Source organism: Notechis scutatus, chromosome Z (genome assembly GCF_049901735.1).
Source record: "Notechis scutatus isolate UNSWTSFEM ecotype Mainland chromosome Z, rNotScu1.2, whole genome shotgun sequence".
Lineage (NCBI taxonomy): Eukaryota > Metazoa > Chordata > Lepidosauria > Squamata > Elapidae > Notechis > Notechis scutatus.
The window spans coordinates 67,808,568-67,834,872 of NC_142025.1; the positions used below are offsets into that span (position 1 = coordinate 67,808,568).

At 38.6% G+C, this 26,305-nt stretch overlaps 1 protein-coding gene across 3 annotated transcripts in view; it reads right to left on the minus strand.

Moving 5' to 3' along the window:
- Nucleotides 1-26,305, minus strand: part of AMPH (amphiphysin) — a 172,244-nt gene that overhangs the window by 83,068 nt on the left and 62,871 nt on the right. For all 3 annotated transcript variants that reach the window (XM_087947664.1, XM_026674838.2, XM_087947665.1), the window contains exon 4: nucleotides 12,043-12,137. In XM_087947664.1, coding sequence (XP_087803790.1) covers nucleotides 12,043-12,137 — 95 coding nt within the window. The remainder of the gene's footprint in view (nucleotides 1-12,042; nucleotides 12,138-26,305) is intronic.

The window sequence follows — 26,305 nt, forward strand, 5'->3', positions numbered from 1 at the left end:
GTGGCATCCGCAGTGAATTCCGCAGCTGTGATAATCTTATTAAGGAGGTGAGACCAAAGGTGAGAAGCAGGCAATCTATTCTGGAGTTGGCATAGCCACCGTATGGATGCCCTTGTGAAAAAGGATGCTACCGTTGAAGCCCGAACAGCCCATGCAGCAGCCTGGTGATTGCGCTTGAGGGTCTGTTCGGAACGTTTATCATCCGGTTTCAGGATATCTTCTGGCTCCATGGGAGTGCCAGAAGATGAGAACAAGGCCAGAACCGGAATGTCAACAGAAGGCACTACCAGGTCATTGTCCAGAGCTGTGCTGACGTTGTAGAAACGCTTATCCAGAGAAGATGGGCAAGGACCTGTCGAAGGGGAAGCACACTGTTCTTTGACCATGTCCAGGAACAAAGTGGGAGAAGGCAAAACCCTGCATGCACTACAGGCTTGGAGAAGAGCGAGTCTCCTTGGCTAGAGGGATTTCCTTGTGACTCAGGAGCCACTTCCTCTGGCAACAGCTTGGCAGTGACCAAAGCCTTGCTGAGTAATGGCCTGAAGAGAGTAGGTTTGAAGACGAATGCAGAGGATGTCTGCTCTGGGCGAGAATCCTCTTCCTCTGAAAGATTTTGGTCAAAAATCTCATCCTCTTCACACTCTGAACGAGAGGAGTAACTGTGTTTAGATGGTGAAGCCCTTCCTTCCTCATCAACCTCCTTCCATTCTGGTAGAGAAGAATGGACCCTGAGGTCCTGGGGCCTGTGTAAATCTGGGTGATGAGGCAAGGAACTTATAGATTGAGAAGGAAGAAGGGCCTGAACCCTTTCCAGAGGTTGAAGAATTTGCTTGAAGCCTTCAGCCAATCCCTGCCTAATGGCCAATGAGACAACATCTTGGATATCCCCTGGTCTATGCTCAAAGGTAGAGGCAGAAGGCCGAAGGCCCACTGCTGTGGAAGTGAAGGTGGCTTCAGGCCTAGACTGAGAAGAGGTTCGAGACCTGGAGGGAGGGGGAGGAGCATAGGGCTCAGAAGCCTGTTGGAAATAAGGCCCAGATCTGCTGAGATCCTGATGATCTGATTTTTCTGCAAAAACCTCAGGAGACCAGGATGGAGGATGGAAAGGCTCATAGATAACTTCTCCTCCCCTGGGGGGGCTTGGCTGGGGCCCATGGGTATCACCTGAAACATGCTGTAGTTGCACTCCCTTCTGTTGAATAGTTCTGTTGAACTGCCTCTCTAGGGCCGCATGTCTGCGCTTCTCTGCCCTCAACTCAGCCTGAGTTGCCTTCTTAGGGGCTAGAGCCTTAGCTCTGATTTTAGCAGCCACCTTCCTCTGGACTGATTGGGTGCATTGACTATGTCTTTTTCTCTTGTTGGGCTTAAGAGACTGTTCCACTGGGGGGGAAAGCTCTGCCTGAGCCTTATCTTGCTCCATTTGTAGAATAAAGGCTCTTGCGTTGGAAAGAAACTGTTTAGAAATTTTTATTAAGTCCTTTAGGGTATAAAATGGCCCGCGGGCTTATAAAATGGCCACTCACCTCGTGGTGGAAGGCTTCAATCCAAGATGGCTGCTGACTAGGGGAAACAGGCTCCAAGATCGAAGAATCGCTCCTTAGGCTATAAAGAGCCCCAAGCGAAGTCAGCAAAGGAAAACGCAGCCACTGGCCACACGATCAACTGGCTCACGCTCTTATTGGTTTGCCGATCATTTTTATGATCGCTCAAAACCGCAGGCGTGGGGGAGGTCTACAGACACTGCCCAGCTTGCCTGCACAGAGCTCTGGTAATGCTGCTCCCAACGTTGCAGGAGAGAGAGCCCTGCTCGCCTGAAAGAGCAGCTGCCCAGATCCCTGGGAGCTGCTTGAAGTGAGGAAAAAGTACTGAAGATCGCTGGTGAGTGCTATCTAACAGAACGCTTTCAGAGACACAGCTACTGACTGAAAGGAGCTGAGTCAAAAGCTGGGGTCTCTCCCGGGGGCTGGCTTTTATATCTTAATGCAGACTCAGCTAAATGACATCATAGGAAGGAGTCAACCCATCCTGGGCTCTCGATGTAGCATGGAGGAGAACTGATACAAACCACATAGCAACTCAGTAACTCTATAAAGACATTCTTGGTGTAGAACTCAGCCCCAATTGGAATACAGGAGAATTATGTTGCTGATCTCTTCTTTCTATATCTCAGCTCTGATCTATAAACAAATTCTTAAAGTCTCCTTGTTTCAATCCTGATCATCAAAAGTTTCAGTCCTGATTATCAAAAGTTAAGGATTATCAGATATAACAACACATCTATTTTAACCTTAATCAAATAAACCAACCTTATATATCTCCCTTTTACTTTTAACAATCTTGATCTTTAGTACCTTTGCATAGTGTCCTAAAACTTATTTTCTTTTCATTTCTTTTGTCTCTTCTCACAAAGTTCTTCAAATCATTAACATTTTTTGGAAACACACTATAGGAAAATAATATCTCATTTGTTATTTATAAAATGAATAAATCTTTGAGAAAGATCAGCAGTTCAAAAATATGAAACAATTCCAGGTAAATAAATAACTAATTAAATACACATTTTAGTTATCAAAGTATTAGCCAGTTCCTTTTCTATCCATTTTGTATTCTATCATTCTTAAGTCTACTGAGTTTAATTTCAATTTGTCAGGTAAAACCTGTTTCTTTTCTGTAAGTTTTTAAAAATATAATCTATTATAGAAGCAGGCATTCTTAAATTTATCTATTATTCAATAATATAATTTAGTATGCCCCATGTTAAAATATTTTCCTTTACACTCACTGTCCTGCAGTCTTCTCATAAGGAGCAACTGTCTGAAGCACTTGTAGGCCTCGCCTTCAGAAAGAAGAGCTGGTCTACTTGCTGGTTCTTTATTCTGCTGGCATTCATCAGTTCCACTTTCAGTAGAGCTACCTTTGCTATTTCTTCTCTGGAAATCACTACTGGATTAAATCTCAATGTCTGGAAATTTAATGTGGCAATTAACACACAGGATGTCTGGGGTGGAACCACACTGCCTCTTTTTTTGCTTGTAGATGCTTAGAAAATGTCCAAATTAGACTAATGGGAGATTATCAGCAATATGGGGGAGATATTTGCATGGTATATCAGAACAAAAAACCAAAATCCAAATATGAAAGTAACATAATGGCTTAAAGATAAGAATAAGCCACCATAACTGCTATACAGAATAAAATTAAGGCTCCAGGGTTAGACCCAACAGTAAAGTGCAAAACTAAAGTTGATACCATTTCTTATAAAACATAGGAAGGGAGAGATGTACTATATATTTTCCTCTCAAAATAAAAACCTTTAGGACTGAAAGGACCTGAAGGAGAGTGGATAGTTCAAATCAGAAAATCTATAACAAGTCACTTATAGAAAGTACCTGAACTATGGACATATATTAGAAAAATCATATTGAAAGGACTCTTCTCTCTTTTGTTCTAGTCAAGACAGAACTTTTAAAAAGCTCTGACATTTTATTCACTGATACTCCAGGTGCTGAAAGCAATGTGGCAGAGACCTGTAAATCCTCAGTGGTAGATAAGATCTTAAATTATTCAGAGATGAGATACAAGGGGCACCAAGCAATTTTGGAAAGAAGGGAGGACTACTGGAAACAGATGCAGTTGAATCAACCATAATGGCTGTAGACTGCTGGTTTTTTAAAAAAATTGTTCTCAAAGAATGAGTCACAAATGGGATGAGTGACTCAAAGCTATTTAGTAAACACTTGTTTATATGAGTTTGATGCTTGGCTTCCCCAAGGCATAAAAAGCAAATATTCCATCCCTCTATTTGGCACCTGCAGAAAACTCTGAGGCTAGAAAATGATGCCTTTATAAAGATATGAAGATTAGTGAAATAAGATAAAAGTCTAAACATAAAGAATCCATCATGAAGAATGAATACCTGATCACTGTGGGAGTTGCAGAGTAGAAGTAATACTGTTCTTACCAGTTCATGCTATGCACAAAGGAGGCACCTTCCCAGAAATTGATGTGCTTTGCAAGTTTTCACTAGCTCTTGGCAGGCAGATATTCCCAGTGTGCAAGGGGATAACTGTAACGACCAGACTCAGAGGCTTAGCCCCCTCAGAGGCTAAGAATGAACTTTTGAAAACTGGGAATTTCAAAAGGAATTCTTTATTGAAAAGGAAGACAGCAAGTCCACATTCAAAGCAGGATCTGATATCCTTCCAGGCATGCAGCTTAGATAAAGGGATTTTGAACCCCTCCCTTTAGTCTGATGTGGATTTCATCAATACAAAGAAGCAACATGTTAACCCCCCCCCCCCAATTTTCTGGGAATGTAGTTGAGAAGAGATTCCCAGGAAGTATCTTTTGGAATTGAAATTTTTATGACCCCTTCTCCTCTTGTTATTTCTCCAAGAGGCGACAAGTTTCCAGGCATGGAGAGGCTCCAACCCACAGTTGTAAATCGTGAAAAGACCATACAAATTCAGTACAAGAATTAGGATATTCAGGTTACATCAAAAAGGATTATTTGTATCCACCACCACCCTTCTTCCATTGAAGAATGTCAGATGCATGGATCTGACATATTGTCCCCTCCCCTCCCCCCAAAAAAAGAGAAATTCACCTGGAAGACATAAAACATGTGTTACATTTACAATTTAGGATGGTTTGTGAGGTTATTTCTGGTGGAACTTCCATAGTAATGTGGAGGTTTTTACATGCTGTTTGGCTAACCACTCATTTTGTGAGGAGGGAAGGTGTGGGTCCACAGTGGGTGCATGAGTAAAGGATATCTTTAATTTCAAAATGTTGTTCCCCATGTACCTTAATGGGAGTTGGAGGTGTGGGAAGGGGAGGTCTAATTTTTGAAGTGATCTCTGGTTTGAGTAGGCTGCAATGAAATACTAGTTGAGTCTGTATAAGTGTCTTGGGGAGTAGGAGCTCTACAGTAACAGGGTTGATGATTCTGGAGATGGAAAATGGGCCAATCAATTTAGGTCCCAATTTATTAGAGGGTTGTAATGATTTTAGGAACTTTGTAGATAGATATACGTGGTCCCCAACTTTGAACGGTTTAGGTTCACAGTGTTTTTTTTCAGCTTGAGTTGTAAATGCTGCTCTAGCCTTTTGTAAGGCTACTCTGACCACTGGCCAAGTGGTTTGTAAATTATTTATCCCCTCCTTAAGGGAGAGGATTTCCGGTTCCTTGGTAGGTAACTCTGGCATGGGGTTGAATTCTTGTCCGGCTACCTGGAATGGGGTGAAACCAGTGCTACTGTGTACCGAGTTATTGTACACTACCTCTGCAAAAGATAGAAGGTCAGTCCAATTGTCCTGTTGGTAATTAATAAAGCACCTTAAATATTGTTCTAATACACCATTGGCTTTCTCTATCCCACCATTGGTTGGAGGGTGATTCGAAGAGGACAACCCCTGGGCGAATCCCAATAGGTTTAAAAATGCCCGCCAAAATGTGGAAGTGAATTGTACATCCCTATCTGAGATAATCATGGGGAGCTCCATGGAGGTGATAAATGTATACTAAAACATATTTGCTAATGCCTTGGCTGTTGGGATCTTTTAGCAGGGTATAAAATGAACCTGTTTTGAAAAAAGGTCCATTACAACCTAAATAACAGTATTTCCTGCACTTTCTGCGAGCTCCATTATAAAGTCCATAGAGATCTCTCTCCAGGGTGCTGAAGGTTCTGCTGCTGTTTGTATCTCCCTTGTCTTCTTTTTGCAGCCACGCAGATAGAGCAACTAGCAACATAGCTTTCAATGTCTTTTTTGAGAGACAGCATTGTCTTTTGATGAGGTGCAAGATTTTTACAAATCCAGCTATTTTGGAGTTGTGGCATTGTTTCATGAGGTCCAGTCTCTGGCTGGAGATATTTGAGAGTAAAATTAAAATGTTTAAAATATTGTGCCCAATATACTTGTTTGGGGGAGAGTTTCCATGGATTTTTCAGGGCTTCTAGATTTTTATGATCAGTCCAGACTTCGAAGGGGATTTTGTTTCCTTCTAGGAAGTGTCTCCATGAAACGAGTGTCCATCACGCACTATATGCCTCTTTCTCCCATATGGCCCATCTTTGTTTGATTTCTGTCAATTTCTTGGAAGTATAAGCACATGGTTGCAACTGTCCACATTCATTCTTTTGGAGCTCCTACTGCTACATTGCTAGTGTCCACTTGGATGACAAATGGCTGCTCTGGATCTGGGTGGTTCAAGATTGGTTCTGCTGAGAATAGTTGTTTAAGTTTATCGAATGCTCCTTGGCATTCCATTGTCCAGTTAAGGGGTTGCATGGCTTTGGTTCCCCCCCCCCAATTTCATTTTCAACAAGCTCGTGATGGGGAGGGTGATATATGCAAAAGCCAGAATGAACTGATGGTAAAAGTTTGCAAAACCCAGGAAGCTTTGCAGTTGTTTGCAAGTATGGGGTGGCTCCCAATTGATGACAACTTTTACTTTTTGTGGGTCCATCTCTGTTCCCTCATGGGATATTCTGTATCCCAGGTAGTCAATTTTTTCTTGATGGAACTCACATTTAGAGAGTTTTGCATGTAGTTTGGCATTTCGGAGTTTCATGAGAACTGCTCAGAGTAACTTTATGTGCTCTTCTTTTGTTTTTGTATAAGTTAAAATGTAATCAAGATAAACTAGGACTCTTTAATACAAAAAAATCATGGAGCACCTCATTAATTAGTTGCATAAATACGGCAGGGGCTCCTTGTAGTCTGAAAGGGAGTACTTTAAACTGGTAGCACCCCAGTGCGGTATTAAAAGCAGTCTTCCACTCATCCCCTTCCATTATTCTGATGCAGTAGTATGGCTCTTGTAGATCTAACTTTGAAAACATTGTTCCTTTTGAGAGGTGAGCTAGCATGTCCTTCATGAGGGGAAATGGGAGATATTTTTCATGCTGATGGTGTTCAGGTTATGGAAATCCACGCAAAGGCATAGTGTGCCATCTTTCTTTTTGCGGAATAATACTGGGGCTGCTAGTTTTGCTCGGGTAGGTTTGATGAAACCCTGTTTTAGATTTTTATCAATAAATGCTCTGAGTTCATTTAGTTCTCTGGAGGACATGCAATATATTTTCAGTTTTAGAAGTTTAGCCCTCGGCAGGATCTCAATGGCACAGTCTGTGGTGCGATGAGGCGGGAGTTCATCAGAAGCCTCCTCGCTAAATACTTCAGCCAAATCCTGGTATTCTTTGGGGATATTAATAGGTTCGGCAGGCTTTTCTTTCCTCCCCCCCCCCCAGGATGTTTGCAAGTGTCACATGTTTCTGGAAATGTATGGTTTCTCTCTTCCAGCTTGTTTTTGGTTTCCATTTCCATAGCCATGTGAGTCCTAGAACTAGTGGCCTTTCCATTCCCGGGGCTACAAATAGAAAATGAACATGAGCATCTTGCTATGTTCCCCAGTTCTATTTGCAATGGTTCTGTGATGAAATTGGCTGGCTCCCCCCATCGCTATAGTTCCATCTAATTGACAAAATGCAATGGGGTTTTCCATTCTCCTTAGCTGGATTCCCAATTTCCCTACTAAGGTGGGGCTGATTAGGCACCGGGTACATCCCGAATCCAATAATGCTGCTACTTCCTCCCCCTTCTCTCAGCTGGGGATAAACAGTCTTAGGGGTAAAGTGAGTGGTTCAATTGGGTTGCTTACTAGCGGGTCATCTTCCAGATCGCTTTTGGACTGGCTCAGATCTTCTCAGGGCATTGGAGAGTCTTCCTCTGGGTTTGGGAGGGACCAAAACATCATGGCTTCTCAGCTTCTCAGGGCAGTTTATTTTCCTCCGAGGTTGGATTTTCCAGGTTTCCCTCCTGATGGGTGGTCTGGTTTTCTGGCAGGGTTTTTTGAATGGCACTCCATTGTGTTGTGCGTCTCCTCTTTCCACACTTGAAACAGCCAGATGAACTTGGAGTCATGGTAGTTTGGGGTTTGAAAAACTTCCACTTCCCCTGGGATGGGGATCTTCTCCAAACCCTGCCGGTGTGATACTGGTTATAGGCCATGTCGATCTCCGCCTCCTCTGCCATCAGGTACCATTTATGAAGAAGGTTAGGGGCCCTGCAGGCCAAGCAGGCAGTGTAGAGGTCGTCGTTGAGTCCATCTTTGAACAAGCAGAGTAGAATATCTTCTGGCCAGTCGACTCAGCTGGCCAGGTCACGAAAATCCTCAGTGTATTCGGCTACATGACGATGGCCTTGCTTTATGACCCTAATGCAGTTGCAGGATTTTCTATCAGCGAGGTCTTCGAAGTGGTGGCGTAGGGCTGTCATGAATTGATCGAAGTTCCTCAACTCTGGGGCATTGACATTGTGGAGGATTACTATCCATCTGGCAGCTGCCCCTTCTAAGGCTAGGGTAATGACTCGCACTTGGGCCCCTGGGTTGGGAAGTTCCACCCGTATTCTTGCATGTAGGTGAGGACTTGTGCCAGGAAAAACCCCAATTTCTGGAGATCCCTGTCGAATTTCACCCCCAAGGGCAGGATCTTTCTCTGCAGTTGTAGGTCCCTGGGTTGGTTGGGGTTAATCCCCTGCTCTGGAACGGCAAGGGGTCGGATACCTGGTGCGGTTGCTGGTCCTAGGCTTGATCAATTGCTCAATCAGTCAAAGCTGGATCAGGGGTGACGGCTCAGGTTCTCTCGATTACTGGTTCACTCGCTCTCCTTCATTGGCGACCTGATTCCTGCACATTGAAGTCCTCCAGGGCTTCCCTCACGAGGCAATTTATATACCATTTCATCTGCCACCGGTTCCTCAATCCATTCTTCCCGATCGGAAAGGGCTTCTGGCTCCATTTTTCACCTGGGTTTATGGTTACCATGGGTGAGGGTTACTCCCTTAGCTCTTCCATCCCACTGTCTCTCTTTCCCAGGGGTGGGATGCTAGGATGCTGCCCAGCTCTATAGAACTGGTCGCTCTGAAGAGCAGCAGACATCGAACTGGTTTTGTGTTTGCTGCTGTTTGGCCCACCTGCCCTCCTGGGCTCTTACCTGTCCTTTATTTCCTGGTTTTTCAACCTCAGCTGGCTTTTCAAATGCTATGCACCTGCACACTGCGCTTTTCAGCTGTCCGGGTGGCACAGCTTAAAATTTTTTACACACATGCGCAGCAAAACGTAGTCACTGAACTGATAGTAACACTGGTTGAAACCCATCTTTCCTACGCCTCTAGATTATTGGGGCTTCATGGAACTTTCGCAGACAGCTTCGATGTCTTTGATAGGGCACATGAATCTAGTGTCTGGTTGGGTAGTTGTTGAGGTTTCTCCCCAGCATTCGGCTTCCCTTTTCTCACTGCTATGTACAGACATTTTTTCTTTTCCTTTCCTTTTCTTTTTGCAGGGTTCCCTTGGTGGAGTAAAATTTTGGAAGGGAAAAATTGTTTTTCTCTCGAGATCCTGCTTTATGTAAGGACCAGACTCTCTTCCCCATAGAGGATAAGAATGAAGTTTTGAAAACTGGGTATTTCAAAAGGAATTCTTTATTGAAAAGGAAGACAGCAAGTCCACATTCATAGTAGGATTTGATATACTTCCAGGCATGCAGCTTAGATAAAAGGAGTTAGAGCTATCTCTCCAAGAGGTGACAAGTTTTCAGGCATCGGGGATTTCCAGCCCACAGTTATAAATCATGTGAAGGCCATACAAATTCAGTACAAGAATTAGGATATTCAGGTTACATAAAAAATGATTATTTGTATCCACCACCACCCCTTTCTTCTTCCATTGAAGAATGGCAGGCCATTGATCTGAAAATAATTATGTAAGTCACCAGGAGATGAGCTGTATGGGACAACGAGTCATATAATTCCTCACTTCAGAATCTCAAGTTAAAAAAGATTCCATTATAATGTGAGATTAAAAATAAGGAAACAAATGCAAATTAATACTTAGCCATGAAGCTCATGTTGCACATTTGAATCTACTCTCTGAGCTGAGTTTGTTCACCATATTTCCTTAGCTACAGTTTTTCTATTCAATCCAATTGCTTGAGTTCACACAATAGATTGAACTATGATCTAGGAAATTATATTTTAACTTATGTAACTTATTACAGTTAGAATAAAATAGACTAAAATATGGAACTAATAAATGAAAGTGAAATGAAAATGAAACTATAATGCTATCTTGAACTCCTTGGAATTAAGGCTGGATAAAAATGTATTTGATTGTACTAAATAAGGTATGGAAAGAATAATTCCAAATTTATCTTCTAATAAACTGGGGTGTCAAACTCAAGTCATGGTGGCAGCACGTGACATATTGGGACTTGTCCCCCCTTCGTTAAACTGAGCATGACATGATGCATCCGGCCCATGGGCCAGGAGTTTGACAGCTCTGTTCTATGATATGCTCTGCAAGTCCCTGGCAGACAAGAAATACAGAAATACTGACTTCCTTGTCCCCATGCAAACAGTACTTGGAAGTACTTGGCATTGTGAAAATAAATTTTGCTTGTAGTAGCACCATGTTTAAAAATAGTTTTCAGAGTAAAAAGGGTTACCAAAGCAGCACACACCTTGTTATTAGTTTGAAGATTACTTGTAAATAAACCAAAATCTTGGATTTTCCTATAAATTATCAAGGCTGAATGTCTTTTCCTAAATACATGAGAAGCATTACCTGAGCTAAATAACACTTGACTCAAGCCATATAATATCAAGTGTCTACATAATGCTTAACTTCCCGTTGTTATTACTCTTCCTTTTTAAAACAGTATTTTTTTAAGAAAACCTATTCAACCCTTTTACCGTCATCTCCAAATTTAACTAGTCATAACTTCCACAATTAGTTACTAGACTTTCAACTAGTGATATTGCCTTCAGAAAAAAAATGCATTTGTTTTCTGAATTTTGGGGCAAAATAGTAGTATTACTAAATTATTTCTTTACTCAGCCACTGCATTTTCTTATCTTTTGCTTGGTATTATCTCATTTCAGTCCCTTTTCTGTTCATTAGCTGTCAAAATAAGTGTCTTCTTGCTTTGCTTATGTAATGCTGCTCTTTGTATCACTATGTTTATTTGTGTTCTTGAATCCAGCACAACCTTCAGAGTCCTCATAGCTTTGGAAAAAATGTGTTATATGAACTCTAATACAAACAGTGTACTATCTTCAATGGTACCAGGCTGATCTCCAAACCTTCAATCAAGTCAGGCTCGTTTTCAACCAAAACCACAAAAAAAGGTGAACTTATGCTCTTCAGGAATAATATTCACAGTTGCTTAAGGGATTTTAAAGTACAGGTAGTCCTCGACTTACGACCACAATTGAGCCCCAAAATTATGTTATTAAGTGAGAAATTTGTTGAGAGTTTTGCCCCATTTTATGACTTTTTGGGCCCAGTTGTTAAGTAAATTACTGCACTTGTTAAGTTAGTAACACAGTGAATCTGGCTTCCCCATTGACTTTGCTTGTCAGAAGGTCACTAAAGGGGATCACATGACACTTCAAGGTCATTGTGAGTCAGTTGTCAAGCATCCAAATGTAGGTAAGTCATATGATGATGGGGATACTGCAACAATCATAAATGTCAGAAATAGTCATAAGTCACCTTTTTCAGTGCCATTGTAACTTCAAACGGTCACCCAATGAACTATTGTAAGTCAAGGACTACCTGTACTGAATTATGTCTACTCATTCAAAATTAGTTGAGGTACAATAAAAAAATAGGCTTTTGCAATAGCAGTTTCTTGGAACTTCTATCCTGCAGGAAATCAAAAGCTCAGTTTTAGACACTGGTTAAAACTCTTCTTTTGAAAGATCAAGAATAGAATTATTGGAAAGTAAATATGGCTTTATTATTTAAAAATTTGTTGACTTCTGCTTTATCATTTAGTTTTATATATTTTTTCTTAACTATCTTGCATTCCTTGTTACACAAATAAATATTTAGTCAGAGTAGAGTCACTGAAGTTAATGATATTTAAGTTAGTCATTGTTTACTTATCACATGAATTTTATTGTGTCTATTCTAAGCACAATTTAATCTAAATCTGCAATTTCTTAAATAAATAAAATAATTATTCTTACCTCACCAACCATTTTCACATCATCCCGGCCATACCAATCAGGTTCATATACTTCATGAAGAGACTCTGTAAGCTTTTTGGAAGCATCTTGCATGCCTAAAATTTTGAGCAGAAAGACTGTTGTTCACACCTGTAATCTCAAGGTTGGATTCCATTTGATCTGCCTTTAGCAGTGTCATCTTTGAAGTTCATAAACATTCAATAAGGCTATGAAACATGATTTTGTGAGAATTTATTATTTTGAATAAATAATATTTCATTAGAGAGATTATTGTAATTGATTAATTGGTGTGATATTGGCTATATTGATTACCCAAAATTGTTTTCTTAAGCAATTTAATCAATGTACGATCTCAACAAACCCACGCCAGTAAAAAAATCCAATACCAAACAACAACCTAAAGAAAAAAATCCCCACCAATGAACCACAAGACTCCTGCACATGCTTTATATGCTCTATAACTCTAAAGGTTAATGAAAATTCCATCAAATGTTCCCTATGTGAAAAATATGCTCATCATGACTGCCTGGAATTACCCAAGCAAATGACTCAATTCCTAGAAACATCCAATGATGCATTTCCATTTTTCTGCCCACCATGCAAACCCAAACTGGACAAACATAGAGCCCTGTTTGAAAGAGTTGACTCTATAGAAACGCAAATAGCATCCTTTGACACCATAGTAGCATCCCTGGACACTTTAAATGAAAGATTAACTAACCTTGAAAAAAGAACAAGACACAACACAAAAACCTGAACAGCCAATAGCTACAAACCAACAACTGCAACCTAATCCAATAGCTACAAACCAACAACTGCAACCTAATCCACATAAAAACATAAATCCAACAAATAATTATATCCCAATCCTCATCAAAGAAGCTGTCGAGCGCGAAAGAAAGTGTCCTAACACCATCTTATTTGGTCTAGAGGACATCAATAACAATGATATTACAATTGTCCGCAACATCATCAGTGACTATCAAGCATCAACCATCTCCCCTGATGACATTTGACTTGAAATTTCCTGCATTGGCCGAGCTCAAAAACAGAAACGGCTCTGTGGCCCCACGCTTGTGCAGAGTCATTTGCAAAAATGAATTAAGCAAACATAAATTCATTTATACTATAAATTCACTCGCCAAAAACACCACCAACCATAAAAACCCCTGATCTCATCCTGACCTAACCTTACAGCAACGTGCCCGCTCCCGTATACTATGCACAGAACTCAAAAATAGTCTAGAAAATGGAGATAAGGACCTGTACATTGATTACCGTACAGACTGTATCAAAAGAAAGTCATACAACCCACAACTCAGCATCCTACTTCAACCAATCCACCATTACCCAAGACTAGGCACGCCCCCAACTACCTCAATTAAACTACAACTAGCCTTAAATGCAAGCTACTCAATGCAAGAAGCCTTGTAAATAAAATATCTGAATTTCTCCTCTTACTAAATACGACTAAATTCAACATCATATTTGTCTGTGAAACATGGCTCAAAGCATCTCTCCCTGACACCATTACCTCAGTAAGAGACTATCATGTTTACCGATCTGATCGTGAAATCCATAGAGGAGGTGGTGTTGCTATCTTCTATAAAAAGCCCTTACATCTAAAAAACATCCAAGTTACCGAAGAGCTTGCTCTTCCTAAGACCATTATCTGTGAACTGACCTTAAATATCACATTTCGGTTCTTACTATGTTACAGAGCCCCTGATTATGACATCGAACATGTAAACAAGCTAAATACACTACTAACATGGACAGCATCCTGCCCACACACTTTTATCTTTCTTGGTGACTTCAATCTACCTCATATTAACTGGACCCTTAAACAAATGTACAACTGAACCAATACATGCAATCTTCTACAATGCTGTAACAAATCTGGGACTGGAACAACTAGTAACCAACAATACTAGACTTAACAACAGCCTCGATCTCATCTTCTGCAATAGTTTGAATTTAATTTGTGGAATACAAATTAAAGAACCTTTTTCCAACAGTGACCACAACATGATTGACTTTTGTCTCAACATACATCCACACAAAAATCATCACAATGACAAAATCCCCAATTATAATTTTTAAAAAGGCAACTATGATCTTATAATCAACTATCTATCTTCCCTTGATTGGCAATTTCTATTCACTGGATGCAATACTATTGAAGACCATTACAACATATTCTCACTAGAAATCAAAAGAGCCATCAAACTATATGTACCAATAACAACTCCCAAAACCAGGAAAAACAGATTACCCATAACAATAAGGAAGCTTCAATCCAAAAAGGGATCACTTCGGCGAAAAAACAAATCTGGTCACGTTGCCAACTTCAAAAGCCGATACAAAAATCTATGCCACCAGATAAAAACTGAATGCACTAATTATCACATTAAACAAGAGGAAACCTTCTATGCACAAATTCCACCCGTGCTTTCCATAATTTTGTAAACAACAAACTAAAAGACTCAAGGTCCATTCCATCCCTGAAAGGACCTAATGGCAAAGACGACACCATCAAAGCAAACCTCTTTAACACATTCTTTGGCTCAGTATTTGTAAACAGCAATGGATCAAGCCCAGTACTTCCTAGTCGAACCACAGGCAACTACAATGATCTAATACATATCGATTTTACAGAAGACAATGTTGAAAAAGCACTGCGCACTCTAAAACCATCCCTATCTATTGGATCGGACGGAATATGTGCCTACTTCTTCTTAAAAAAGCTATCCACTGCCATAGCCTAACCTCTAAGCATAATCTTTGAAAACTCTTTCAGGACCAGCTCCTTGCCAAAACTATGGTCATAAGCCACAGTCATCCTCATCTTCAAAAAGGGAGACCCCAGCCTAGTTGAAAATTATAGACCAATCTCCTTATGCTGCGTCACCTGTAAAGTCATGGAATCAATGATTAACCAATCCATTATTCTCCACTTAGAGACAAACAACCTGCTCTCTAATAAACAATTTGGTTTCAGAAAAAAACTATCCTGTAATCTGCAACTCTTACACTGCAAAACATATTCTTTGGCTCAGTATTTGTAAACAGCAATGGATCAAGCCCAGTACTTCCTAGTCGAACCACAGGCAACTACAATGATCTAATACATATCGATTTAACACATTCTTTGGCTCAGTATTTGTAAACAGCAATGGATCAAGCCCAGTACTTCCTAGTCGAACCACAGGCAACTACAATGATCTAATACATATCGATTTTACAGAAGACAATGTTGAAAAAGCACTGCGCACTCTAAAACCATCCCTATCTATTGGATCGGACGGAATATGTGCCTACTTCTTCTTAAAAAAGCTATCCACTGCCATAGCCTAACCTCTAAGCATAATCTTTGAAAACTCTTTCAGGACCAGCTCCTTGCCAAAACTATGGTCATAAGCCACAGTCATCCTCATCTTCAAAAAGGGAGACCCCAGCCTAGTTGAAAATTATAGACCAATCTCCTTATGCTGCGTCACCTGTAAAGTCATGGAATCAATGATTAACCAATCCATTATCCTCCACTTAGAGACAAACAACCTGCTCTCTAATAAACAATTTGGTTTCAGAAAAAAACTATCCTGTAATCTGCAACTCTTACACTGCAAAACATATGGACTACACAACTCGATCAGGGCAAAGCAATAGACACAATCTACATAGACTTCTGTAAAGCCTTTGATTCAAGTGGTACACGGCAAACTACTTCTAAAACTAAAATCTTATGGTATCTCTGGACACCTACATAACTGGATAGAAGCATTCCTGTCAAACAGACAAAAACTGGTCAAAATTGGGAGCGTCCTATCAAATTCTGTACCTGTCAACAGTGGTGTCCCCCAAGGCAGTGTTCTAGGACCAACTCTCTTCATACTCTACATAAATGACCTCTGTGATCATATTAAGAGCAACTGTGTTCTCTTTGCTGATGATGTAAAGCTATTCAACACCACAAACAATACTGCTACCCTCCAAAAAGACCTTGACTATGTATCAGAATGGTCAATCAAATGGCAACTTCAAATCTCAACAAATAAATGCTCTGTCTTACATATTGGCAAAAAAAATATATCAGAAAATAAAATACAAGCTAAATAGTCAAGACCTTGTTGAGGATCCAAACTCTGTCAAGGACCTTGGAGTACTCATCTCTAATGATCTAAGTACTAGAACCCACTGTAACTACATAGCCAAAAAGGCATTAAGAGTTTTTAATCTAATCCTACGTAGCTTCTTCTCTGGTAATATCACACTACTAACTAGAGCATACAAAACATTTGCTAGACCTATACTTGAATACAGCTCATCAGTTTGGAACCCATATCATGTATCTGATATTAACACAATTGAAAAAGTCCAGAAATATTTCACAAGAAGTGTTCTCCGCTCCTCTACTCATTGCAGAATACTTTATGCCACCAGACCTGAAACTCTAGACCTAGAAAACCTAGAACTACGCCACCTCCAGGTCCGATCTAAGTATAGTATATAAAATCATACATTGCAATATCCTACCTGCAAATGAATACTTCAGCTTCAATCATAACAATACAAGAGCACACAATAGATACAAACTCAAGGTTAACCGCACCAAACTTGACTGCAGAAAATACGACTTCAGCAACAGAGTGGTCAATGTTTGGAATACTCTACCTGACTCTGTAGTTTCTTTCCTAAACCCCAAAAAATTTAACCTTAGACTGTCTACTATTGACCTCACCCCCTTCCTAAGAGGCCTGTAGGGGCGTGCATAAGCGCACCAATCATGCCTACTGTCCCTGTCCTATTGTTTATTTTTATTTTTCTTATAAGTATCTATCTGATGTATTCAAAACTATGTTCATTCTTATACCTGTATCTTGTAAGCGATTGACAAATCAAATAAATACTAAAATACTAAATAATAAAATGATAAAAAAATTAATAGTGATTGGATATCTATTGACAAATGTGAATACTAAAAATGAATGAGTTTGACTATATATTTTTTCTATATAAAACTATAATCACTTCTTATTTAGCTTCTGTCTTTTCTTTATTGCCCGTATAAATGCTAAGTTATGCTTAGCAGAAAAATTATTTCTATAGGGTTCCTTTTTGTGTGTATTTTCTGCTGACTCCAAGTTTTGTCTGGATTCCATTATGCAAGAAATCTTCAGATTTAGTTACACACAATGGATGGACAAAGGTAAATAGGTCAAGGCAACAGCTCTGCTATTTGCTTTGTTTACACCTGCATAAAAGTCTAGTTCAAAACATACAGCTCAAACCTACCATATGGCATTTGATGAAAAATAGCTCTTATATGTCGCTAGATTTTCAGTGGTATCAATCAAATAATCAAATTATAAGCCATAAATTATTATATAACAATTGCTGATTGAAAAATTGGATCATTTATTAATTCTTTTAATCTGTTGTTTCAAGAGGATCCTCATTTGAGGATCATTTGAAAAACATTTTCCACTCTAATGCTCCCCTTGATTTTTGGCTCATCTGCTTCTCTTTACTTTTTGAGCTTCTTCTTTGGCAACCTCTCTGTTCTAAACATCTCTCCCTACTTTTCTAAAACCATTTCTATACCATTTTCACTTCATGACCCTTGCTTTTCCAAGTCTATAAGGACAAATCTGACAGGCAGGTTTAATATAATCAGGATTGGACCTGATGAATGATCATCAAGAAATACCCAGTTGTAGGCCAACCACTTCCATATTTTTGCCACCACGCTCAACTCAAGGCAAACATGATGGTCATATCATACAGCAGGCATCTGCAATCACATACCTGTCAGACTCATAAGGAAGGATTTCAGTGTCCCTTTCACAGTGCAAGATTTCTTTCATCACCACTTAAATGAGCATTAAGATAGCATGCTAGAAAAAAACCCCTCTACTACTTTGTTGTTTCTTTGTTCACTTGGGGAAAAAAATATCTCCATGAACTCTTTGATAAATTAAATGAAACTATACACTAGACCTGTGGTGGTGAATCTATGGCAGGTGTGCCACAGGTGGCATGCAGAGCCCTCTCTGTGGGCATATGCGCCATCATCCCAGCTCAGCTCCACCGTGCATGTGTGCATGCCTCCCGCCAGCCAGCTGGCCTTTAGGTCTCTGCCACACACATGCAATGGTGGGGCATATGTGCAGGGGCACATGCATGGGAGGCAGGCAAATATGCAGGGAGCGCCTTGCATTTTAGGTATGTGTGCATGCCTGCGCACACACACTTTGGGCACTTGGGTTCACCATCACTGCACTAGACTGATGAAAATTAAACTCTATCTTATCTAAACTTGGGGAAAGTTCAGAAGAATGAATATTTTAAAAAAATATTTCTGAACAATGCCAATTCAGTTGCTGGTTATACTTTATCCCACTAGCAGTTAAATATGTGACTTAAATCTGAAAAATGAAAAATTGGGAAGTCAGAGATCTTCCCATTATGAAGTATTTACAGTACTGTGCTAAAGTGTTAGGCAGTTGTGCAAATATGCTGTAAATTAAGAATGCTTTCAGAAATAGAAGTGTTAATTGTTTATTTTTATCAATTAACAACATGAAAAGTAAATGAACAGAAGAAAAATCCAAATGAAATCAATATTGTTGTGATCACCCTTTGCCTTCAAAACTGCAATAATTTCTATTCTTGCCCACTGTCAGGGATTCAGTCAGGTGGATTAGCCAATATATCAAGCAGGTGCTAATGACCATCAATTTCATATGTAGCTCATTAACTGAAACAGTAATAGTCATTAACTGAAATAGTAACAGCTGTGTAGGAGGTTTATGCCAAACCCAAAGTTGAAGTTCTGGAGGATAGTTTCATGTCACAACCCATACACTATGGCAACACTAAGCATAAAAACAAGATGAAAGATCTATGAAAGATAACCTATATGATAGAACAAAAGAAGATTATTGCCCAAAACTACTTTAAAATGCTATATAGTCAAGATGACTTACCAGAAGAAAAGATTATAAAATATTTAACCGAGAGGAATTTACCTATAATTCCAGAATTTACAAAGGAAATGTTAAGCTCTAAAATTACTATATCAGAGATGAATCAAAAAGCAAAAAAGCAATAAAACACCTGGACCAGATGGAATTCCCTCAGAAATATATAAAGAAATCCAAAGCCCTTTAAAACAATTAATGTTGGACTTACATAATGAAATAATAGAGCAAGCAAAGCTTCCCAATTCATTGACAGAGGCATATATTGCACTTATTCCAAAAGAGAATTCAGATGCCCAACAGATCAAAAATTATACACCAAATTCATTATTAAATGTTGATTATAAGATATTTGCTACAATAATTGCAGAGAGAGTTAAAAAAAATCTTAAATGAATATATACATTCAGATCAAAATGGATTTGTACCAAAAAGACATTTAAGAAACAATACAAGAATGATAATGGACATATCAGAATATTATGAAGTACACTCAGATAAAGAAATGGCATTGATATTTATGGATGCGCAAAAAGCATTTGATAATTTGAATTGGAAATTTTTCAGTTTTGGAGTACTGCAAGTACTTTTGGAGAAAATTTTATAGGGTTGATCAAACGGCAAAGATAATATTGAACAGTGAATTGGCTGAAAAAATTAATATATTTAAAGGAGTAAGACAGGGATGCCCATTATCGCCACTATTGTATATCTTAGCAGCAGAGATACTATTAACACAAATTAGGCAAAATCAGGAAATTAAAGGACTGAGAATCAAAAAAAGAAGAATATAAAACACAAGCCTTTGCGGATGACATGGTGTTTATCATAGAGGATCCTCTTGAAACAGGAAGTATATTATTACAAGAAATAGAGAAATATGGTACAGTTGCTGGATTGAAGATAAATAAAGATAAAACAAAGATGTTAATTAAAAATCTCACTAAAAAACAAAGGTGTTGGAAGGAAAATTAGAGATATAGACGAATAAGGTGAAATATCTTGCGGTTTGGTTAACAGCAAAATGTTCATCTATAAAAAGAGATAATTATGACAAATTATTAATACAAATACAAAAAGATTTGGATAATTGGGGGAAACTGCATCTGTCATTGATAGAAAGAATTGCCACAATAAAAATGAATATTCTGCCCAAATTATTATTCCTTTTTCAAGCAATTCCAATAAAATTAGGAAAAAAGTTTTTTGAAGAACTAAATAAGACAAGTTTATTTGGCAAGGGAAAAAGGCGCAAATAAAATTGAAACTTTTGCAGGATAGTAGAAACAAGAGAGGTTTTGGACTCCCAGATTGTGAGCTCTATTACCAGGCCACAGTCTTAATGTGGATTAAGGATTGGGTAAATCTAAAAAATAAATGAGTATTAACAATAGAGGGGCACAATCTGCAGATTGGTTGGCATGCATTTATATTGGAAGGAAAAATACATTCCATTCATACTTCCAGAGGCACAAAGTTAGAGACACTTTATTATCTGTATGGGAGAGAATTAAGACAAACCATTACATGAAGATCCCAATTTAATTATCCACCATAAGAGAAATGGTGTATCCCAATGACCTTGACTTAAATATATTACTGAGCTATAAAAATTATTGGATGAACAGGGAAAATTGAAAACTAATCAAGAACTGAAGGAACAAGGGATAAAAATAGACTGCTGGTCCTATTTACAAATTCAAACAAGATATAAAAAAATATATAGAAGAATTTTGAATATATAAAGATCAGCAGGAATTAGATAAAATATTACAAGGGTCAGATGAAAAAATGATTACCAAAATATATAATTATCTCCTAAGATGCAGAATGGAAGAGGAAGTGGTAAAGGAGACCATGATAATTTGGGTGAAAAATTTTGGTTACAGCATTAATTTGGAAGATTGGGAAAAATTATGGGAAATAAACTATAAACTAACTCTGCAGCATACAAAGAGAATTTATACAAAATGTTTTACCGTTGGCATTTACCAGCAAGATTGGCTAAGATGTTCCATAATAGATCATCAAATTGTTGGAAATGTAATTATAAACAGGGAACCTATTTCCATATGTGGTGGACATGCCCTCAAGCTAAAAATTATTGGTTTAAAATTAGGAAATGGCTGGAGGAAATTACAAAACAGAAAATTGAATTGAGGCCAGAGACATTCGTATTGGGTATATTAAGAGATAAGATAAGTAAGAAACTCCAATATATTATATTCCATATAATAACTGCAGCAAGAATAGCCTTTGCCCAGAATTGGAAAAATGACAGCATTCCCTCTGATATTATGATAATGAAAAAGGTTTTAGAGTGTTTAGAAATGGATAGGCATTAAATGGAAATGAAGGAGAGAGAAGAGACAGAGTACTACAAAATTTGGAATTTGTGATATAATTGTTTGCAAAGTAGACACAAAATAGAGAGATGAAATGAAAGGTTATGGTGTGATGAAATAATTTGGTATGAATAGTTACAACTATGTATACTTATGTATAAATATGTAAATAATCACATAAATATATGAAAATATGACACAAATCAAATGTAAAATAATTGTAATAATATTTAGTAATATTCTATATACTTAAGAATATATCAAGGTGAGTGAACACTACTACAAATATGCTGCAATGAATGGAAATATGTTTAATTGTTTTTAATTGTAGAATTTGTTTAATAAAGTTTTTTAAATATTAAAAAAAGATGAAAGTTTGCATCTTTAGCAAGGTCATTCCCAGGCAAAGGTTTCAAAACAGACTGGGATCAATCAGAATAAAGCTGGAAGAGACCTTGGAGGCCTTCTAGTCCAACCCCCTGATCAAACAGGAGACCCTATACCATTTCAGACAAGTAACTATCCAATCTCTTAAAAACTCCAGTGATGAAGCACCCACAACTTCTGAAGGCTAGCTATTCCACTGGTTCATTGTCCTCACTGTTAGGAAGTTTCTCCTTAATTCTAGGTTCTTCTTTCCTTGATTAGTTTCCATCTATTGTTTCTTATCCTGCCCTATGGTACTTTGGAAAATAAGTTGATTCCCTCCTCTTTGTGGGAGCCTCTCAAATACTGGAATACTGCTATCATGTCACCCCTAGTCCTTCTTTTCTCTAGACTAGCCAAACCCAAATCCTGCAACTGATCTTCATATGTTTTTGTCTCCAGTCCTTTAATCATCTTAGTTACTCTTTTTGCATTTTCCCCCCCGAGACTCAACATCTTTTTTGTAATGTGGTGACCAAAACTGGATGCAGTATTCCAGATGTGGCCTTACTATGGCTTTATCAATCAGTACTAATACTTCATATGATTTTGATTCTATGCCTCTGCTTATACAACCAAGAATTGTATTAGCTTCTTTGGCTGCTGCAGTATGCTGCTGACTCATATTTAAGTGATTGTCCATTAGGACTCCAAGGTCCTGCTCAGCTACTGTTTTTTGAACCAGGTTTTGCTAATCTGTACTTGTACCTTTAGTTTTTCCTGCCTAGGTGCAAAACCTTGGTTTTCTCCACATTAAATTTCATTTTGTTGGATAGGGTCCATTGTTCAAGTCTGTCAATTGATCTTTTTGGATCCTGAGCTTGTGTTCTGGAATGTTGGCTATTCCTGCCAGTTTACTGTCATCTGCAATTTTGATGAGTTCCCCTTCTATTCCCTCATCTAAGTCATTTGTGAGATATTGAAGAGTACTGGGCCTAAGATGGAACCTTGTAGTATCCCACTACTTACGTCCCTCCATGAAGTTGTAGTACCATTAAGGACTACTTGTTGAGTATGGTTTATCAGCCAATTACAAATCCATCTGGTGGTGATGCTATCTATCCTACATTTTTCTAGCTTACCGAAAAGTAGTTATGGTCTACTTTGTCAAATGTAGGTGGACTGGTTGCTTTCATGGTGTGGAGACAATAATGTGGTCCCCAATAAGACCAAGGAGCTTATAGTGGACTATAGAAGGAATAGATCAGACATCCAGTCCAATGGAGACTGTGTGGAGCAAGTGGCCAGTTTTAAATTTTGAGGTGTTTATCATAAAAGAGGATCTGACCTAGAGACTCACATTGCATGACTGGTCAAAAGGCTCCAGCAGAGATTATACTACATGAGACTTCTCAGGAAACAACTGAATGAAAAACTGCTGGTGACCTTCTACCACTGCACCATAGAGAGTATTTTAACTTTCTGCACCTGTGTATGGTTTGCCAATTGCACAGTGGCAGATAGAATAGCACTCCAGAGGGTTAACACCATTGCCCAGAGGATCATTGGTTGCCCTTTCCCCTCTTCGGAAGAGTTTTAAAGCTCCCGCTGCCTTAAGAAAGTTCAAAACATTCTTAAAGATCCATCTCATCCTGGGCAACCTTTTCTTGAACAACTACCATCTGGCAGACAGTACAGGATAATAAAAACAAGGACAAATAGGCTGAAAAACAGCTTCTATCCCAGGGCAGTAACTATATTGAATTTTACTGTATAGTGCAATATTAATGCAATATCGGGTTCTCAGTTCAATTGGATAGATGTGTGTGTTGAGGTAATTCCCCATTAGGAGAATGAGCGCACACAGGGAGACGTAGTGAGAGTAGTGAAGAATAACACACACACAGCACACAGATACACTGTATCGTAAAATGTAGGTTTTTTACTTCCAGTAAACGGTTAAGCAAAGCCCAAACAAGCAGTCCAAGTCATTCACAGTTAAAGCAGTCAGTTTTCAGTCCAGGGATAATCCAGTAACAAAGTCCAGTATCAAAAACAGTTCAGTAACAGACTTACATCAAATCCAAGACGAACTATGATCAGTAACACTCAATAGGAACGGCAACACTCTCCAGAACAACAGAACTTAACTGAAACAACCCAGGTTTCTGGCTCCATCTTATGGCCGTTTGAGGAACCACACCCAATTACAGTTTTAGCATTTTCTTAAAGAGACAGTATTAAAATGTCTATCCTGGTTTATATATTTTTCCAACCCAACTATTAGGTGACTTACATTCCTAACAGTGCGTTTGTGTTTTATTTTTATAGTTATAATGTACACTGAAGATGGCATTTAATTTTGTTGTACGAGGTGCAATGGCAATAAACTAAACTAAACTAAATGCCTTGCTGAAGTCTAAATATACTATGTCCACAGCATTTCGCTTATCTACTAATTTAGTCACTTTGTCAAGGAATGAAATAAGATTGGTTTGGCATGATCTGTTTTTAACAAACCCGTGCTGATGCCTAGTTATTTCTTTATTCATTTCCAAATGTTTGCAGATCTATTTTTTGATTATATTTTCCAGTATCTTTCTAGGTATTGACACTAGGTTGATTGGTCTGTAGTTTCCTAGGTCTGTTTTTTTCCCTTTTTTGAAGATGGGGACCACATCAGCTCTTTTCCAATTCTCTGTTAGTTCCATGATGCTCCAAGATTTTTTAAAGATATAATACAATGGTTCTGAGATAACATCTGCCAGCTTCTTTAGAACTCTGGGATGTAATCCATCAGGTCCTGGTGATTTATATTCATGAAGGTCAGTCAAATGTTTTCTTACCGTTGTCTTGCCTATTTTAATTTTTGTTTTTAGTCTGTTTTTAATAATTATGTTTTTAGTAGTTGGGCTATACTCTCTTTTTGTGTGAAGATTGATGCAAAGAATGAGTTAAGCAGCTCTGCTTTCTCTCTACTGTCTGCTACTTCCTGGCCATCTTCTCTCTTTAGAGAACCAACTGTTCATTGACTTTTTTCTTGTTATTTATATGTCGAAAGAAACTTTTTAAAATTATATTTGACTTTTGTTGCAAGTCTTTGTTCATCCTAATGGTTTCTGCTGTTCAAACTCTTGAAGAAGTACAAAGAAATGGGCAAGGTTAAGGATTGTAGATGCAGTGGTTGGCCAGGAAATTAATGTAGCAGATGAAAGACATGCCATGCTTACTTTCCTTTGACATTGGAAGATGTCCAGCAGTGCCATCAGCATAGAACTGATGGAAACCAGTGTGACCCAAATACACTCATCTACTGTCTGGAGAAGTCTGCCCAGAAATTATTTTCATGGAAGAATTACAGCCAAAAAGCCATATCTTTAATGTGAAAACAAGGCTAAGTGATTCAACTACACAGTAAAACATAGGAATTAGCTTGCAAAAAAAATGGCAAGAGGTTGTCTGGACTGAGAAGTCAACATTTGAAAGATTTGGCTGTAACTGGAGAGCAGTAAATAATGAGTTTCTGTAGGCAATAGTGTAGCATGGTTGTCAGAGTATATTCATGAACTGGAATAGAGCATGGTAACAAGGTCAGCCAATAAATAGGTATAGCAACTAAGTTGGCCAATGAGTACTGTTTGGAAACTGAAACTAGAAGTAGCCTAGACATGGCTCTATATTAAGCTCTGCAACTCTGAAGCTATGTTAAGCTGCGTCTGTCTATTGAAAATGAAACTTCTTCTCTCCTCTGCTGCGTATCTTGCTTGCCTGCTGAACTAAAGTGAAACTGATATCTGTTTCTCAGCTGAAGTTGAGTTGCCATTCTGCTCTGAACCTGTAACATGTCTGCTCTTTGAGTTTGCTCCATGTCGGAAAAATCTACAACTGGTATTGTAAACTTTATGTGTTTATAAAGAAGATAAATGAAGCCTCAGTCATCTGTGTTTACTTTTCGGGCACTGAATTTATGCTGCAATACTCTGAAAAATTGTGGATCCTTGAAAGCCTGTGATTGTATTTCTGCAAATGGAGTTGGAGATTTGGTCAAAATCAATGATTCCTCAATGCTGAGAAACACAGGCAGATACTTATCCATCATGCCATATTATCAGGAAGGTGTGTAATTAATCCCAAATGTATTCTGCAGCAGGACAATGGCCTCAAATATATAGCTAATGTCATTCAGAAATATCTTCAGCATAAAGAAAAACCAGACGTCCTGGAAGTGATGATTTGGCCTCCATAAGAGCCCTGATTTCAAGTCTGTTTTGGATTACATGAAGGGACAAAAGGATTTGATGCAGCCTATATCCATAGAAGATTGTGCTTATTTCTCCAAGATGTTTGGACCTTGAAGGAACTTTGCTGAATTCCTTCAAAAACTGAGTGCAAATGTACCTAGAAAAATTGATGCTGTTTTTAAAGGAAAGGATAGTCACACCAAATGTTGGTTTGATTTGAATTTCTTTTCTGTACATTTATTTGGGGACACTGCTACAATTTAGTAATAATAATGACTGAGCTGTTTCTCATATCTCAGGTGGACTAGCAGTTTCACTCTTCTATTAG